At 54.9% G+C, this 15730-nt stretch overlaps 1 protein-coding gene across 2 annotated transcripts in view; it reads left to right on the top strand.

The window, feature by feature from the left end:
• Window positions 1–1176: 1176 nt before the first annotated feature.
• The window catches only part of KIF17 (kinesin family member 17), a 44709-nt gene continuing 30155 nt past the window's right edge, over window positions 1177–15730 (top strand). For both annotated transcript variants that reach the window (XM_058553089.1, XM_058553088.1), the window contains exons 1-4: window positions 1177–1407; window positions 7443–7589; window positions 8607–8708; window positions 13128–13317. In XM_058553089.1, coding sequence (XP_058409072.1) covers window positions 1177–1407; window positions 7443–7589; window positions 8607–8708; window positions 13128–13317 — 670 coding nt within the window. The remainder of the gene's footprint in view (window positions 1408–7442; window positions 7590–8606; window positions 8709–13127; window positions 13318–15730) is intronic.

Genomic DNA, 15730 nt, shown 5'->3' with positions numbered 1-15730 from the left:
TTCCTTCTGCTCCTGCAACACGCCACAGGACCTTTGCACAGCCTGGACAGGTCCCCTTGTCCTCCTCCCCTCCCTTTGCTTGATTGACTCCTCAACCCTACCGTCTCAGCTCCAGGGGCTCTCAGGAAGCCTGCCCTGACCCCTGCGCCCGGGCTGGGTGAGGTTTCCTTGTTCCGTGTTCTGTGGAACTAGTCCTTTAATTTGTAATTATTCTTTCATTGCTGGGATTTTCGTTTGTGGGATATTTGCAACGTCAGTCTCCCCCCATAGACTAGACTGAAGGCTCCAGGAGGGCAGGGATTGGGCTGTCTCCCAGGGCCTGTCACAGTGCCTGGCATGTAGCTGAGTTTCTGTGGAAAGGGGAGCCTAGAGGAGGCGTGACAGCTGGTATTGTGGCCGGAGGGACCTGTGTGAGACGGGAGAGAGGCCAGGAACCTCTCTAGCCAAAAGACTTGGGCTTTCAAAGCTTTTCTGTTTTGTTTTTTAATATTGACTCTTAGAAAAAACGAGGGGTGGCGTTAGAAGGAAGCTCTCCTCTGTCTTGGGGGCTGTGACAGGCTCTGGGGCAGCCTTCCCCTGAGTCGATACAGGTGTGGATAAAGGGCAGCACGGTCCTTGTTGCCTTTCTCAGTAGGTCTCTAACCCCTCGTGAGGCCCCTCCTCCTGTATCTGTCTCCGAGGTGGAGTCAAGCCCGGCCTTCTTGTCCTAGGTGGGCAACCTCGGGCAAGTTGCTGAACCTCTCTGAACCGCCTGGGAGGATTAGCGACGGGAAGGGATGTGAGGCGCCTGGCGCGGAGCGGGCAGAGGCTCCCCGCAGGCAGCCCGCGCGTGCGGGCCTCCCCCCGGGGGATGCTCCCCGCGCCCGGGAGCGGAGCGGAGACCGCGCGGACGTCCCCAGAGCCGCCCGCTGTGACGCCACGGGCGTTGCCTAGCAACCACGAACGCGGGGCGGCGTGCGAGCGGGCGGGCGGCTGCGGCGGCGCCTGCAGCGCGGATCCCCCACGTCCCCGCCCGGGCCGGGCTTCAGGGACGGGCGAGCGCGGGCGCGGGGGCAGGCGGCGGCCCCGGCCCGGGTCCTGCGACTCCCCCGCCGCCCTCCCCCGGGCGCCCCCGTGGCCCCGCCCCCGGCCGCCCGGGGTCCCCCGGCCCGTGTCGCGTGTCCCGGCCGCGGCGCCATGGCCTCGGAGTCGGTGAGGGTGGTGGTGCGCTGCCGCCCCATGAACCAGCGGGAGCGGGAGCTGAGCTGCCAGCCCGTGGTGACCGTGGAGTCGGCGCGCGGCCAGTGCTTCCTCCAGAACCCGGGCGCCGCCGACGAGCCCCCCAAGCAGTTCACCTTCGACGGCGCCTACTCCGTGGACCACTTCACCGAGCAGATCTACAACGAGATCGCCTACCCGCTGGTGGAGGTGAGGGCGCCCGCGAGGCCGCCTCCGAGGGCTGGCCGGGCAGGCGTGGGGCCACCTGCAGGGGCCTCAAGGGCCCGCACTGCCCCCAAGCCGGGCGGGAAGGCCCTTCTGGAGGGCTGCAGGCGGACACCAGCAGGTTGGTCTGAAGACTTTTGTAGGAACCCGCCTACAGTGTCACCTCTGGGTCTCCACTGTCCCCAGTACCAGGGCTGGTCCTCACCCCCGTCCCTTCCAGCCCCTTTCCCACAAGGATCCAGCCCCCAAAACCACTTGCCCTCCACCGTCGTCTGAGAGCTCTGGGACTTCTCTAACAGCTCCAGACACTTCCCCCAGTCTCCTCCTCCTCCTCCCGGGCCGCGGCCTTTGCTTTCCCTCCCTCAGCTTCAGAGTCCTGTCCCTTGTCCTCCCTCCGGGTTTCTGAGAGCACTGGCAGGTACCAGCCTGTGTGGGGGAAAGACCTCACTCATTGCCCGATTCTGCAGAGAGAAGGCCTGGCCTTTGTCTTGGAGGGGCGGAAACCCTTTACCTGTGGTCTAACTTACCATCTTCTTCCTCCTCAGTTGAGGAACAGGGAGGCAACAACAGTGTCTCACTCTGCAGGGCCTTTACTTTCTAGAGCACTCTCACATGAGGCGGCTGGTTGGAGCTTCATGACAGGGAAGGCACCCACATCTCACAGATGGGGCAAGTGAGGCCCAGAGCGAGGAAACTTGCCGAGCTCCCACAGTGACTTTCTGGCCCAGGTGGGGCTGGAGCTACGCCTCGTGTCTCCTGGCCAAGGGCTCTTTCCGTTCTACCCCCACCTCCAAAACTGGTCAGCGAATGGCTAGTGAAGTGAGATGGCACAGGTCGTTTGAGGAAAAGTTGGGGAAATGCTGCGTGCACCTCCCTCGCTGGAAGCCACATAGCGCACATTAGGAGACCTGAGGCTCTGGCCGCTTCACATCCCCGAGATCCCCTCCTTTGGCTGCCCCATCTCTTCTGCTGAGAGTCAGTGAAAACCCTGGGGCTGGCCCGGTAGCGTAGCAGTTAATTTCACGTGCTCTGCTTCGGCGGCCCGGGGTTTGTGGGTTCAGATCCCAGGCACGGACCTACGCACCGCTCATCACACCATGCTGTGGCAGCGTCCCATATAAACTAGAGGAAGATGGGCACGGATGTTAGCCCAGGGCCAATCTTCCTCAGCAAAAAGAGGAGGATTGGCATCGGACGTTAGCTCAGGGCTAATCGTCCTCACAGGAAAAAAAAAAAAAAAAAGAGTCAGTCAAAACCCTTGAGATGGCTGAAGTGTTCTGAAGCCTGGAGCTCCCCAGTGGCCAGGGCCTGACCAGAGATGATGCCCGGGGGATGAGGACAGCTCTCCTCAGGGGGTGGTCCCAGGCTCTGGGGATGGCCAGGCTGTCCTTCTGCCGTCCTGGACTCCCAGGCTGGAAGGGACCTGAGGGGTGGTCTGTTCCACACCCTCCCCCATGGAGTCCCTGAATGGAGCTGAAGCTCACTCTTCCCAAAGCAGCCCTTTCCACCTCTGCTTCTAGGCTCCTAGAAGACCATTCTGCACGGTGAGTCAGGGCCAGCCTCCCCGGAGCTTTCAGCCGCCTGCCCTGGCTCTGGCCCTAGGGCCCCACAGAACACCTCTTTCCCTCCTCCAGGGTCCGAGATTTGAAGACCCCAATATCTCGTTCCTCCTTGGCCTTGCCTCCTCCAGGGCCTCAGCCTTGCTCATTGGGTGGAGACTACAGTCCCCTCTTCATCCTGGAAGTAATGCCAGGAGCAAGCCTCCCTCGCCAGGGCCCTTAGGAAGCCCCAGCCCAGAGGGGGAGATACTAAGGGCACAGCGGCTACGTCAGTTCTCTCCTCAGCTCTCCTTCTGTCCCAAGTTCCACCACTACTTGCGATTCTGTCAGCTACCTGCCTCTGGACACCCGCGGAGCCTCAGACTCAGCAGGACAGACGTTCATTCTCATTCATTCAGCTAACAAATAGCATCTCTACACCAGGCCCCACCATAGGCGTGAGGAGCACGGCCCTAAAGGAGACCCGACTCTGCCCCCAGTGAGCTCTTGGTCAGGTGGAGGAACAGCTGAGCTAATAGCTCTGATCCAGGGTGATGAGTGGGAGGAGAAGCCCCAGGGGACTTAGGCAGCATAAAGAAGGCCAGCACATCTGGGCTTGGAGGGAATGGGAAGGGAGGTGCAGGCAGGGAGGGCTTCCTGGAAGTGGTGAGGTCTAAGCTGAGACCTGAAGGATGAGAGGAGTAGGCCAGGCAAGAAGGGGGAGAAAAGGGCCTTCCAGGTGGAGACCAGCATGTAGCCTTTGATCTTCGCAAGGCTCTGTGGACATGTGTAGAGCTGGAATCATCATTCCTGATGGGGAAACTGAGGCCTGGAGTGTCTCTGAACGAGTTAGAGGTGGTTTTGATTTGCAGCACGGGGCCGGTCCCCATGCTCCATCCTGCTGCTTCCTATTAAATGAGCAGCATGCAAAGCACAGCTCAGGCCTCTGAGCCAGGAGTGGCTGCACCGTTAGGGCCAGGTGGCTGTGTGGCTCCCTGCCGGGCTCGGACCACCTCCAGGGGGCCTCCTGCCCAGGCCCCTCCCTTCAGGTCCTGCTGCACAAAGCCCCCAGCACTTCTGACTGCCCATTTCTGCCCTGACCTTTTTCTCCTCCACCCCTGGAGTCCAGGCTCCGTTCCTGATCTTCTCTGTCATTGGGTGACCTCTTCAGCTCTCCTGGGTGCTGTCCAGCCCAGACCCACCCTTCAGCCCGCTCAACGCTCGGCGTGTCCTAACCTGAGCTCCTCACCTCCCCGCCCGGCCTGCTGCCTGGTCTGTGGGCTCTTTTGGCCAGTGGCTTTGCCATCCCCAGCCCCCCCTTCACACCCATGGCCTAGAGTCGCCTCTAATGACCCACACCCAACCCACCCAGGGGCCGGGTACCACGGCTTCTACCACATCCAGACTGAGGAGGTGGGTCTGGTTTCCAGAGACATTGATGTGGCAGAAACCACAGCATTTGGCCCCTGGATGGGACATAGAGCTGTTCGTTTGGGAGGGGGCAGAAAGGGGACATGAGACAATTTAGCACAGATTTTTCCTTTTTTTGGGGGGTGAGGAAGATCAGCCCTGAGCTAATATCCCTTGCCACATCTTCCTCTTTTTGCTGAGGAAGATTGTCCCTGAGCTAACATCCGTGCCCATCTTCCTCTCTTTTGTATATGGGACGCCGCCACAGCATGGCTTGATGAGCCACACGCAGGTCCAGGATCCAAACCTGTGAACCCTGGGCTGCCAAAGCAGAGCGCGTGAAATTAACCACTGTGCCACTGGGCTGGCCCCTAAGACAGAGGCTTTTTATTTCAGTTTCAATAGTTATGTGTTTAAAGCGAAGTAGAAAAATATTTAGTTCATCCAACCTATAATGTGATTTCATAGGAAGTATTGCTGAGGATGACGCCAAGTTAAAAAGTCAATTAACGGTTGATTTCATGAGAATCATTTAGTAACTAACAGTACAGGAGGACACGGCAGAACCCGGGTGGAAATATAGAACGGCCGACATTTAGGACCTGCTCCATGCGTGAGCCTGGAGGTATCAGTCGTTGGGTGAAACTTTTTTGAAATCTTATGTTTTGCATTAAAAATGCATGTAAAATTTTCTACTTCACTCCAGAGCAGCTGATGTTCTGTGGAACTTTCTGCAGTGGTGGAAATGTTCTGTATCTGGGCTGTCCAATTAGGTACCGCTAGCCATATGTGGCAAGTGAGCACTTGAAATGAGGCTATTGCTACTGAGGAACTGAATTTTAATTTTCTTTAATTTTAATTAAGTTACATTTAAATAACCACGTGTGGCTAGTGGCTGCCATGTGGATGGCACAGCTCTACAGCAATATTTTCTAATACAAATATAATGTGAGCCACATACATAATTTAAAGTTTTCTAGTAGCCACATTTTTAAAAGTGAAAGGAAACAGGTGAGATTAATTTTAATAATACATTTTATTTAACTCAATATATCCAAAATATTATCATTTCAATAAAACATAGTAATAGATATTATCATTGTATAATAACTATTAGTGAGATATTCATACTAAGTCTTTGAAATCTGGTATGTTTTACACTTATAGCAGGAATTGGTTCAGATGCTCAAGTATTAACAGTTAAAATGAAATGAAACACAAAAAAGAAAATTGTGTTTATTGGAAAAATTTTTTATACTGCTTCAGTTTTTAAATATAAATTAATTGAAGTAAGATAAAATAAGTTCAGTTCCTCAGTTGCACCAGGCACATTTCTAGTGCAGCTAGTGGCTGCGCTACTGGATGTGGTGGCTGTGTTTATTTTATTTTATTTTTTTTTGTGAGGAAGATCAGCCTCGAGCTATCATCTGCCAATCCTCCTCTTTTTTCGCTGAGGAAGACTGGCCCTGGGCTAACATCCGTGCCCATCTTCCTCCACTTTATATGGGACGCCGCCACAGCATGGCTTGCCAAGCGGTGCGTCGGTGCGTGCCCAGGATCCGAACCTGCGAACCCCGGACCGCCTCAGTGGAGCGCGTGCACTTAACCGCTTTCGCCACCGGGCTGGCCCCCAGCTGTGTTTATTTTTATATAGAAGCCTTCTCTGGTTTTGGGTGACATTGATACTCTGGGAGCTGCACTATGTTGTTCTTGGGGCTTCATGTACCCACCCCTGCCTCTGAGGCTCCTGGTTGGGTGATGGGTCTGCCACTGCCTCTCCCTAGTGACGGGGCCCATCCCTGTGTGTGGCTCACGGCCCTCTGCTGAGCTGCAGGCACCCACACAGTGGTCAGGGTTTCCTTGGACAGTGGAGAGGTGCTCGTCCAGTTCTTCCCCTAAAATGAGACCTGTCCCTCAGAGGAGCTGTGAATCGTGACTTCCGGTCTCCTTCACCCGCAGTCCCTGGGGATCCTGAGACCCGTGTTGGTCTACAGGATGGGTCTTTGCAATGGAACCGGGGGCAGATGCCATGTGGGCCCTCGGGGCCTGGGCCCCGTTCTGAGACAGGATTCCACCTCCCCCATGCTAAGTTCTAGAATTTGTGACCTCCTGAGCTGTGTGAGGGCAGGGACTGGGGTGTCTGCCTTGTTCGTTGCTGTGTCCCACCCAGAGCACAGTGCTGGGCACAGAGGAGAGTCAGTACCTGTGGAGTGAACCGGTACATCCGGGCATGAAGACTGACTCAAGGGATGCCATCCAGTTCGCCTCCTGTCTCCCTGCCAGCTTCATCTTCCATCCCCCCGCCCCAGCTCCACCTGCTCTCAGCCTCTCATCTCTCTGCATCTTTGCTCAAGCTGTCCCCTCAGCCTGGAATGCCTTTCTCTTCCTGTCACCTGTCAAAATCCAAGCCACCTTTTCCACTCCCCCAGTTCTGCTCCGACCTACCCAGGTAGCTTTGCCTGGTTCTTCCCACACTGTTCGTTCTGTTTTCCCCTCTTTGCACTCCCTCTCCTTGCTCGTTGCCTGAACTTCTCTCGTTACATAAGCTCCACTTGCCTTGTATGAGAAGCCGTTGTATATGTCGGTCTCCCCCACGTCCCCGGCACATTTGTGTGCCTCATTTGTGAGCACCTCTGTATGCCAGCACTTCACGTGCCGGTGCATGAAGCCCTCAGGGTAAACCTCACAATGGCCTTAGAGGAGCTGCTGTTCTTATCCTTTATTACAGGTGGGGAAACTGAGGCTCAAGGTGCCCAAGTAAGACCAGCCCATGGGCACACATTCAGTAAGGGTGGAGACTGGATTTGAACCCAGGTGGCCAGGCCCCACAGCACAAACTCTTAACCACACCCGGGAACAGTGTCCTACCCCACCAGGCAGTGAACTCCTTGAGGACAGAGCAGTGCCTTATTCATCGCTACACTGCCCGCCCCCAGCCCAGTGCCATCATGGTGGGAGACCCAGGGAGGGGCCCTGAGTCTGAGTTAGGAGGCAGCCCTGCAGACCTGGGCCTGGCCCCGAGCCTGGCTGGGCTCGGCCAGCTGAGCACCGGGGTTTTGTCCTACCATGCAGGGTGTCACTGAAGGCTACAATGGCACCATCTTTGCCTACGGCCAGACGGGCAGCGGGAAGTCCTTCACCATGCAGGGCCTGCCGGACCCACCCTCCCAGAGAGGCATCATCCCCAGGGCCTTTGAGCACATTTTTGAGAGCGTCCAGGTATGGGCCTCGCGGAGGGAAGGGGCAGGGATGGTGTCGGGGGCTGGGAGGCTCCCCGAGCGTTGCCACGAATGGTCCCAGAGCACTTCTGACCTGTGGTGTCAACCGCCGATGCAATCAGAGCCGCCTGACTCGGCACAGGTGAGTGGAGGCTGGCTCCGGTTTCTGAGAAGGCGATGGGAGAAAAACATAAAACTGAGAAAATTCTACCTGCCAGTTCCATGTTTTTCTCCTGCCCTTTTTGGATTTTAACATTTCATTTACCGTGTCACGTGGATACGATGTCCCAGAGCATTGGCCCCGAGAAACGGTTGTAAAAATCATAGCTTCCCTTTCTATTAAGAATCGCTACAGACCAAGCCTTGTGCAAGGCCCTTTGCATAATTAGCCCACTGAACCCCGACCTGGCCCAAGAGGCAGCTAATATGCCCATTTTTGAGACAGGGAAGCCAAGACCTGGAGCCCTTATGGGCCAGACCAGGACCAGTTATCCCAGTGTCCAGGCTGCAGATGAGAATTGCCCTGGTGACCATTCGTGGCAATGCACAGAGATTCCTGCATCTGGGAAAAGGCAAAACAGGGCCTGGGACCCTGGTCAGCTGCAGAGCCCACTGTACCTGTCATTTTGGTGACCCCCAGGAACATCTAGCACGGGGAAAGCTGCCAGGGATCAGCCCAGGGCCAGAGCTTGGTTCGGACTTTAACTGTGGCCTCAATTTCTCCACTTGAATAATGGGGAGGCCTCTCCCATTTCCTTTGCCATGAGGCTTGTAGAGAGACCATTAGTCAATAGCACTATGAGAATTATGCAACTCTGAGAAGGCTGGGGGCGCGCCGAGCTGGAGAGGAGGAGGCAGCTTGCCAGACAGCCAGGCAGGGCCAGGCGGGTTTGGGGACTCCTCTCCCCTTGACGTCCCCCCTCCTGCCATGACGTCCTGGCTGCAGAGGCTCGGGTCGCAGGGGCAGGTCTGGCAGCAGGGGCTCAGGGTCTTTGCTCTCTCTGTCCACTCGCTGCAGTGCGCAGAGAATACCAAGTTCCTGGTCCGGGCCTCCTACCTGGAGATCTACAATGAAGATGTCCGGGACCTGCTGGGGGCTGACACCAAGCAGAAGCTGGAGGTGGGTGCAGACCTGGCATGGGAGGTGGGGGCTGGTGGAGGGGGAGGTTGTCATCAAGTGATGTTGCCTCAGAAATACGGGGAAGGTATCCTGAGGGCCAGGTGCTGGTTCAGACTAGAGCAGGGACTTTTGGACTTGAATTCTGGAGTATTCTCAGAGTCCAGGTTACAAGGGAGGGGTTAATGGGCCTACCCCCCACCACACGAGGTGGGGCTGGACCTTGCCTGGGATAATACCACCTCTATCTGTTGAAATAGATGGGGTTTTGTGATAGATTTCATTTGAAAAATGGGTTCTACTTGTAAAAAAATTATTTTGAAAACCTCTAAGAGCCCTTCAGGCTAAAAGGAAGGTAATAATGCTTGTCATTTATTGAGCACTTACTGTTTACTGACTGCTTTAGGCACAATATCCCACTGAATACTCACAGTAAGCTTGTTAGGTAGATATTATCCCCAACTTACCAATGTGGGAAGAGAGGCTTAGAGAAGTAAATTAACTTGCCTAAGTGTCACATGGCAGTAAGTGGCCGAACCTGGATTTGAACCCAGGTCTGTCTGACTTCAAGGCCCTGAATCTCATTTTACTGCTGCTGATGGGTTCAGATTCTGGGACCTTGTTCCCCTTGGAAAGGGGTCTGGTGCAGGGGTGCCCAAGGACTGATGACATGACCTCATAAGGTTGTTGTGAGGATTGAAGACCGTAATAAGGGTGAGCTGCTTCGCAGAGTGCTGGCGCATAGTAGGTGTTCAATGTGTGGGCTAGTTCATGCCATTGGGATTCTGAGAAAGGACAGGGGATGTGACTGGGGCTTGCGAAGTGGAACCCTCTGGAGAAGGAGTCAAGGACTGATGGGGAGCTCACGACAGAAACAGTTGTTAGTCACTGAGCATTGCACACATTTCATAAATTGTCCTCAGTCTCTTAAAAGGCTAGAATCAGAATGAAAGAACATCATTTCCCAGCAGGGTGAAGCAGAATTGGAGCTTTAAGGGTTCTCTCAGGATAGGCAGAACTTGGCTGACCCTTTGGGGAGCCCAGCAAGGTCGAGTGACCTGCCAGGGCTGGACACCAGTTGGTGGCAAGATTGGACCCAGTCCAGACCATTGGGCCTTCACCTTGGTGTGAGGCCTTGGCTATGTCTCCTATCTGGGAGTCTTTAAACGCTGGCGTGGCCTAGTCAGGGCTAAGGAGGGGAGGCCAGTGGAGAAGAGAGGGGGGACGCCGACCCAGGTTTGTGGCCAGAATACTGTCTTGAAAAGACTTGTTTGTACTGGTCATATCATTGAAAAAGCCTTAAAAATCTGAGCTAGAAAGACCCTTAGAGAGCTTTTAGTCCAACCCTTTCCTGGTGCAGATGAGGAAACTGAGTCCCAGGGAGGGGAAGAGACTTGGCCAAGGTCACACAGCAAATTACCAGTGACGGTGCTGGTGCCGGAACTGTGGGATCTGAGTGGAGGGGTGCTTTCCTCCCAGGATTTTGGGGGGTCAGCAATATAGGAAACCCTGGGGCAATAGGAAGCCAGCAATGGGGTTCCAATCAAGAGAAGCACAGCCATCAGTCATTGATTCTTTCAACGAAGACTTACTGGGATGACCTGGAGGGTGCCGGGTGCCAGGCCACACATTGCCACAGGTCCACACAGGTGTGAACTCCTTCCGTCCCTCCCAGTCCCCATCCAGGCCAGGACCTGCCCCCACCCCTCCTTCTGGGCTCCTCACAAACAGTGCAATACTTTGCCCTTTCTAGGCAGGAACCTCCAGCCACCCACCTGGAATCTTTCTACTGTCTTCTCTGTCCTGGAGCTGGAGCAGCTGAGTCATGGCTCAGCCCCCAGACAGGGAAATGGGGAGAGGAGGAAGGCAGGGCGCTGCTCCCATAACTCAGCCTCGAAAGCCCAGCCTGTGGGATCAGGGCCCCCTGCCAACTCGCACACAGCAGCAGGGGGCCCTCCTCCCCTTTCTCAATACCCTGGACCCCAGAATGGCCTTGGTTACCTGGGCCCTGGGGGCCACGGGCTGGCAGCCACATGCACTTGCCCCAGCTGGGCCTCAGGTCTCAGGCCTCAGGCTGCCGGTGACAGATGTGCTCCGTGACAGTCCCCATGGGTGTGCTGGACTTTTGACCTGCTGCCTCGTGGAGGGGGTGCAGATGGGTTCTCAGATAAACCTCACAGCAGCCTTAGGAGGAGGTGCTGTTCTTATCCTCTATGATATATGGGGAAACTGAGGCACAATGCACCTAGGAAAGACCAGCCCATGGGCACACAGTCAGGAAAGGGTGGAGATGGGATTTGAACCCAGGTGGCCAGGCCCCACAGCACAAGCTCTTAACATGTGCTTAACACAGGCCTGATAATTTTGGTAATTAGGGGTTATTAGATAAGCTAAGGCCAGCAAGAGATTTTGGGAAGATTGTGCTCCCTCCCCCCAACCATCACAAACCACCATCATGGCACCCAACCCAGTGCTGTGTGGTGGAGGTGGGGCCCTCGGGCTCTGCAGTTGGTTCCGGCAGCCCGTGTGCGGGCACAGTGTCAGGACTCCTAGCCTCCAGGGGGCCCTTTCCTGCTCTGGACTGGCTGGCTATGGACGCATCACGCCCGTTCCTGTGCATCCCAGCTGGTTGCCATGGCAACCTGGCTCCCGCCTCGAAGCCCAGAGGAGCAGTTACAGAGGAACGGGGCCGCAGCTGGCAGCTGTCACTCAGCTCTTCGGAGCACTGGCCGGCGGTGGGTGGGGACTGGGAATGGGGGGAGGGGCGGAGGGAGCCCGGGGTAGGGGGGATCTGGAGGGAGGGGGGCAAGCCTTCTTGGGCTTTAAAATAGGGAGAGTGGGAGGCCCCTGCATGAGGGGTCGCCTCCCTGCCCCCCTTTCCTGCTCCGAGGTTGCTCAGGCAGAGACAGAACTGTCCTCATCCTCTTCCTGACCTGGGTTCACTGAGCCCCTCCAAGAAACCGCAGAACTCTTTAGATCCATTCTCTTCTTAATCTTCCTAATAGTCGTGCAGAAATAGGATTTATTATCCTCATTTTACAGATGAGGAAGCTGAGGGCTAGAGAGGCAAGTTGACTTCCCCAAATAGCGGTGACAGAACCAGGTTTCTAACCCAGGCCTGTCGAACCAAATAGGAAACTGCGTTCTTCCTAGGCTGGGAGCAACCATTCGCTCACTTGCCTGGGCCTGCTTGTGCCAGGCAGGCTTCCAGGTCCTGAGAGAGCGGTAGCGATGGAAGCAGGCAGCCCTCCAGGCACGCAGGTCGGCTGCCGCAGCATCCCAGGTTGCCTTCAAGCCACGCTGTGTGCAAGGTCTCCTGCTCCTGTCTGTGCTCCATGCTCACAGCCACCTCCCAGGTCAAGGTCAGCCCTTTGTCCTTCAAGCTTCAGTTACTGCACAGTGTTCCAGCCTCTCCCCAAGCCCTGCTTCTGGAATCTTCCACTGCTTGTGATGCCATTGCTGCCCTGCTGCTAACAGCTGTGTGACCTTCAGCAAGTCACTTAACCTTTCTGTGACTCAGTTGCTTATCCCATCCAGCCCAGTCCTTCAGGCTGGGTCTGGCTGTTTCTCCACTTCAGCAGACAGGGCAAGCCTATGCTCGCCCCCACTCCCCCCATCACTGTGCAGCATGGGCACAACGCCCCCTGGGACCCTGAAGCTGCCCGGAGCAAAGCATCTGAGCCTTCTGTGGCTCAGACCAGCAGACAGACGACTTTTGTCTTAATTCATTCTGCTCTCGCCAGAGTGGTTTTATTTCTTCTCACACTTGAAAAATATTGCGTTTCACAGCTCTGTGTCAGCAACAAAACAAATTGGCTGCCTGGAGAGCAGGCAGGGAGCAATCAGATTAATTTACTCACCGCCATCGTGCTGATGGCTGGGGGCCTGTTTGAGCTGTGGGCCAATGGGAATTCTGGACGGAAAATGGCCCTTCACCCGTCGTGATCCAAGGGTCTGGAAACATTCGCATTGCCCTGGAGCCATGGCAGAGGGGCAAGCAGGAGCTATGTCGCCGGGGCAGAGGAGAAGCACCCAGAGCCCTTGGGTGAAACTGAAGCTCCCAGATGAGACCGCCTTCACAATAAGAGCACCAACTACAGCAGTGAGGACAGTGGCTGGCATTTATGGGGCACTTACGTGTGCCAGTCTCCGTGCCAAGCATTGTATGGGCCTTAGTTCCCTGAATCCTCACCACCTCACTAGAAGACAGGTATCTCATACCCATTTTACAGATCTGGACACTGAGGCTCAGAGAGGTTAAGTCGCTGGCCCAAGAGGTGGAGGTGGGTTTGAGGCTGGAACAAACCCCCTGCCTGTTACAGGGTAATTGAGGTGCCAACCTGCAGGAGGGCAAAGGTGGTCTGAATTGGGCCCTTCTCTCGGGTTCCCTGGGGATCCCTGACCCGTCCCCCCTGCCCGCAGCTGAAGGAGCACCCGGAGAAGGGCGTGTACGTGAAGGGGCTCTCCATGCACACAGTGCACAGCGTGGCGCAGTGCGAGCGCATCATGGAGATGGGCTGCAAGAACCGCTCGGTTGGCTACACGCTGATGAACAAGGACTCCTCGCGCTCCCACTCTATCTTCACGATCAGCATCGAGATCTACGCTGTGGGTATGTGGGGCGGGGCGGGGGTGGAGGGGGGCGGGCAACCTGAGCCGGGTCCCCGCTCCTAGTAGCCAAGACACTTCAGCTCTCGGAGCCTTGAGGGCTCCATCTGAAACGGGGAAGAGGTGCTCGAACTGCCTGGAAGAAAAATAAGGGGACCCTCCCCGTGCTAGGATCCATGTTTCCAGGATACACAGCATCAACAGCAACAACAATAATAGTACTGGTTGCTGCCATTGAGCACTTACTACATGCTATGCAATTTATGTGCATTAGCTCATTTACTCCTCACAATAACCCTGTGAGGTGGTTGCTAATACCATCCCCATTTTACAGATGGGGAAATCGAGGTCACACAACTAGAAAGTCTCGGAGCTGGGCCTCTCTGCCAGGTGGTCTGTCCCCAGAGTGTTTACCACCCAGAACTTTTGGAGTCTCCTCTTTCTTTGTCATGCTCTCTACTCTTCAGTCATCTCACTGTTCCTTCTTTCTGGAAGAGTTCCTGAGAAGGGAAGAGGAAGGAAAGAAACTCCTCTTTACTTCAGGCCACCTATAGATGCTGTGCTAAGCGCTTTACACACCTCGTTCCATTTAAACCCCACACAGCCCTAGAGGCAGGCGTTATAATTCTCATTAACAGATGAGGAAACTGAGGCTCTGAGAGGTGAAGTGACTTGCTTGTTCAGGGTCCCACAACCACTAAGCAGTGGAGCTGGGATTTGAACCCAGGTCTCTGTGACATCTGGGTTTTTCCCACTAACACTGCAGCTGCCTCCAAGTTTGTGGCCCATCACAAATAGAACTCCCGAGAACAGTGGAGCAGGAAGCAGCCTCGGCCCAACTAGGAACACAATTCTGGAGAGATCCCTGACTCAAGGTCGGGGCCTCGGTTCATGGAAGCTCCTACCACACTGCCCAGCCTGTGTGGTGAGCTGGCCCCTGCCAGCCCCCTGGTGCCTGCTAGGTCTCAGTCTCCCCCAGAAGTGCCAATATGGGGGGGACTAGTGTGGTCACATCCTCACGTGATGAGGCTGCGGGTGGGGGGCCGGGACTAGGCCAGTGAGGACAGATCAGGAGGGAGGAGGAGAGAGAGGTTTTGTGGGGGGCCTCTTGGTCTTTGCACAAGAGTTTGAAGGATGGGGCAGGCTGCCTGGAAACAGGCTTTTAAAAAATTTAAAAGATATTTATTTTTATTATAAAATAATATAAGCTCAATAAAGATACTTAGGAATTAGAGAAGGGTAGGGAAAATTACTCATTAACGCAATTAACTGTTAACATTTAAGCGTATTTTCTTTGGGTCTTTTTGTTTCCTATGAAAATTTTAAACACCCTGAAATCTTACGCTCTGGATAGTTTCTGCCCCGCGTCTCATTTTCCAGGCTGTCACTAAGCATGTTCCCACGTCATTATTGCCGTGTCTTCACGTCCATGGTGGTGGTTGAAGGACAGTGTGTTACTCGTGGCCCTTTTCTGACGGGTCCTCTGTGAGGTGTGGACGTTGTTTCCAGTTCTCCAGTGTTGTAAATAATGCCGTGGTGAACATCTTTGTGCACAGAGCTTTTTCTGCTTTTAGAGTCCTTCCCTCAGATTAGATTCCCTGGAATAGGCCTCCTGGAGCAAAGGGCACATACTTGTTTAGGGCTCCTGGTCCGTTCTGCAAAGAGCTCTCCAGAAGGGCTGTTCCAAGTCCCTCCTTCCTGCTTCTTTTTTTTTTTTTTTTTGGTGAGGAAGATCAGCCCTGAGTAACATCTGATGACAATCCTCTTTTTTTTTTTAATAATTTTATTTATTTATTTTTCCCCCCAAAGCCCCAGTAGATAGTTGTGTGTCATAGCTGCACATCCTTCTAGTTGCTGTATGTGGGACGCAGCCTCAGCATGGCCGGAGAAGTGGTGCGTTGGTGCGTGCCCGGGATACGAACCCGGGCCGCCAGCAGCAGAGTGCTCGCACTTAACAGCTAAGTCACAGGGCCGGCCCCTCTTTTTTTTTTTTTTTTGCTGAAGAAGATTGGCCCTGGGCTAACATCTGTGCCAGTCTTCCTCTACTTTATATGGGACACTGCCACAGCATGGCTTGACAAGCAGTGTGTCGGTGGACACCTGGGATCCGAACCTGTGAACTCTGGGCCGCCAAAGCAGAGCGTGCGCACTGAACCGCTGCACTGCCAGGCCAACCCCTCTTTTTTTTTTTTTTTAATAGCCCAAAGAATCAAGCCCCTCGCATGTCCAAGCCTCTCTTGGGTACCAGCCAAACTTTTTATTTCTTTACTTCAGGATGCTGCGCTTGTGGGCAAAACTAGGCCAATTCTGGTTTCCACCAGCAGGAAGCTGAGGAGGAAGCCCCTTCCCCTCCCCCATCTCATTTGGCACCGTTTACAGTGCCGTCCAGTGACGATGAGAATTATTAATAATACTAA

The sequence above is a fragment of the Diceros bicornis genome, chromosome 13 (assembly GCF_020826845.1).
Source record: "Diceros bicornis minor isolate mBicDic1 chromosome 13, mDicBic1.mat.cur, whole genome shotgun sequence".
NCBI classification, from domain to species: domain Eukaryota; kingdom Metazoa; phylum Chordata; class Mammalia; order Perissodactyla; family Rhinocerotidae; genus Diceros; species Diceros bicornis.
The sequence above is the reverse complement of the archived record's forward strand: the minus strand, read 5'-3'. Positions and strand labels throughout refer to the sequence as shown.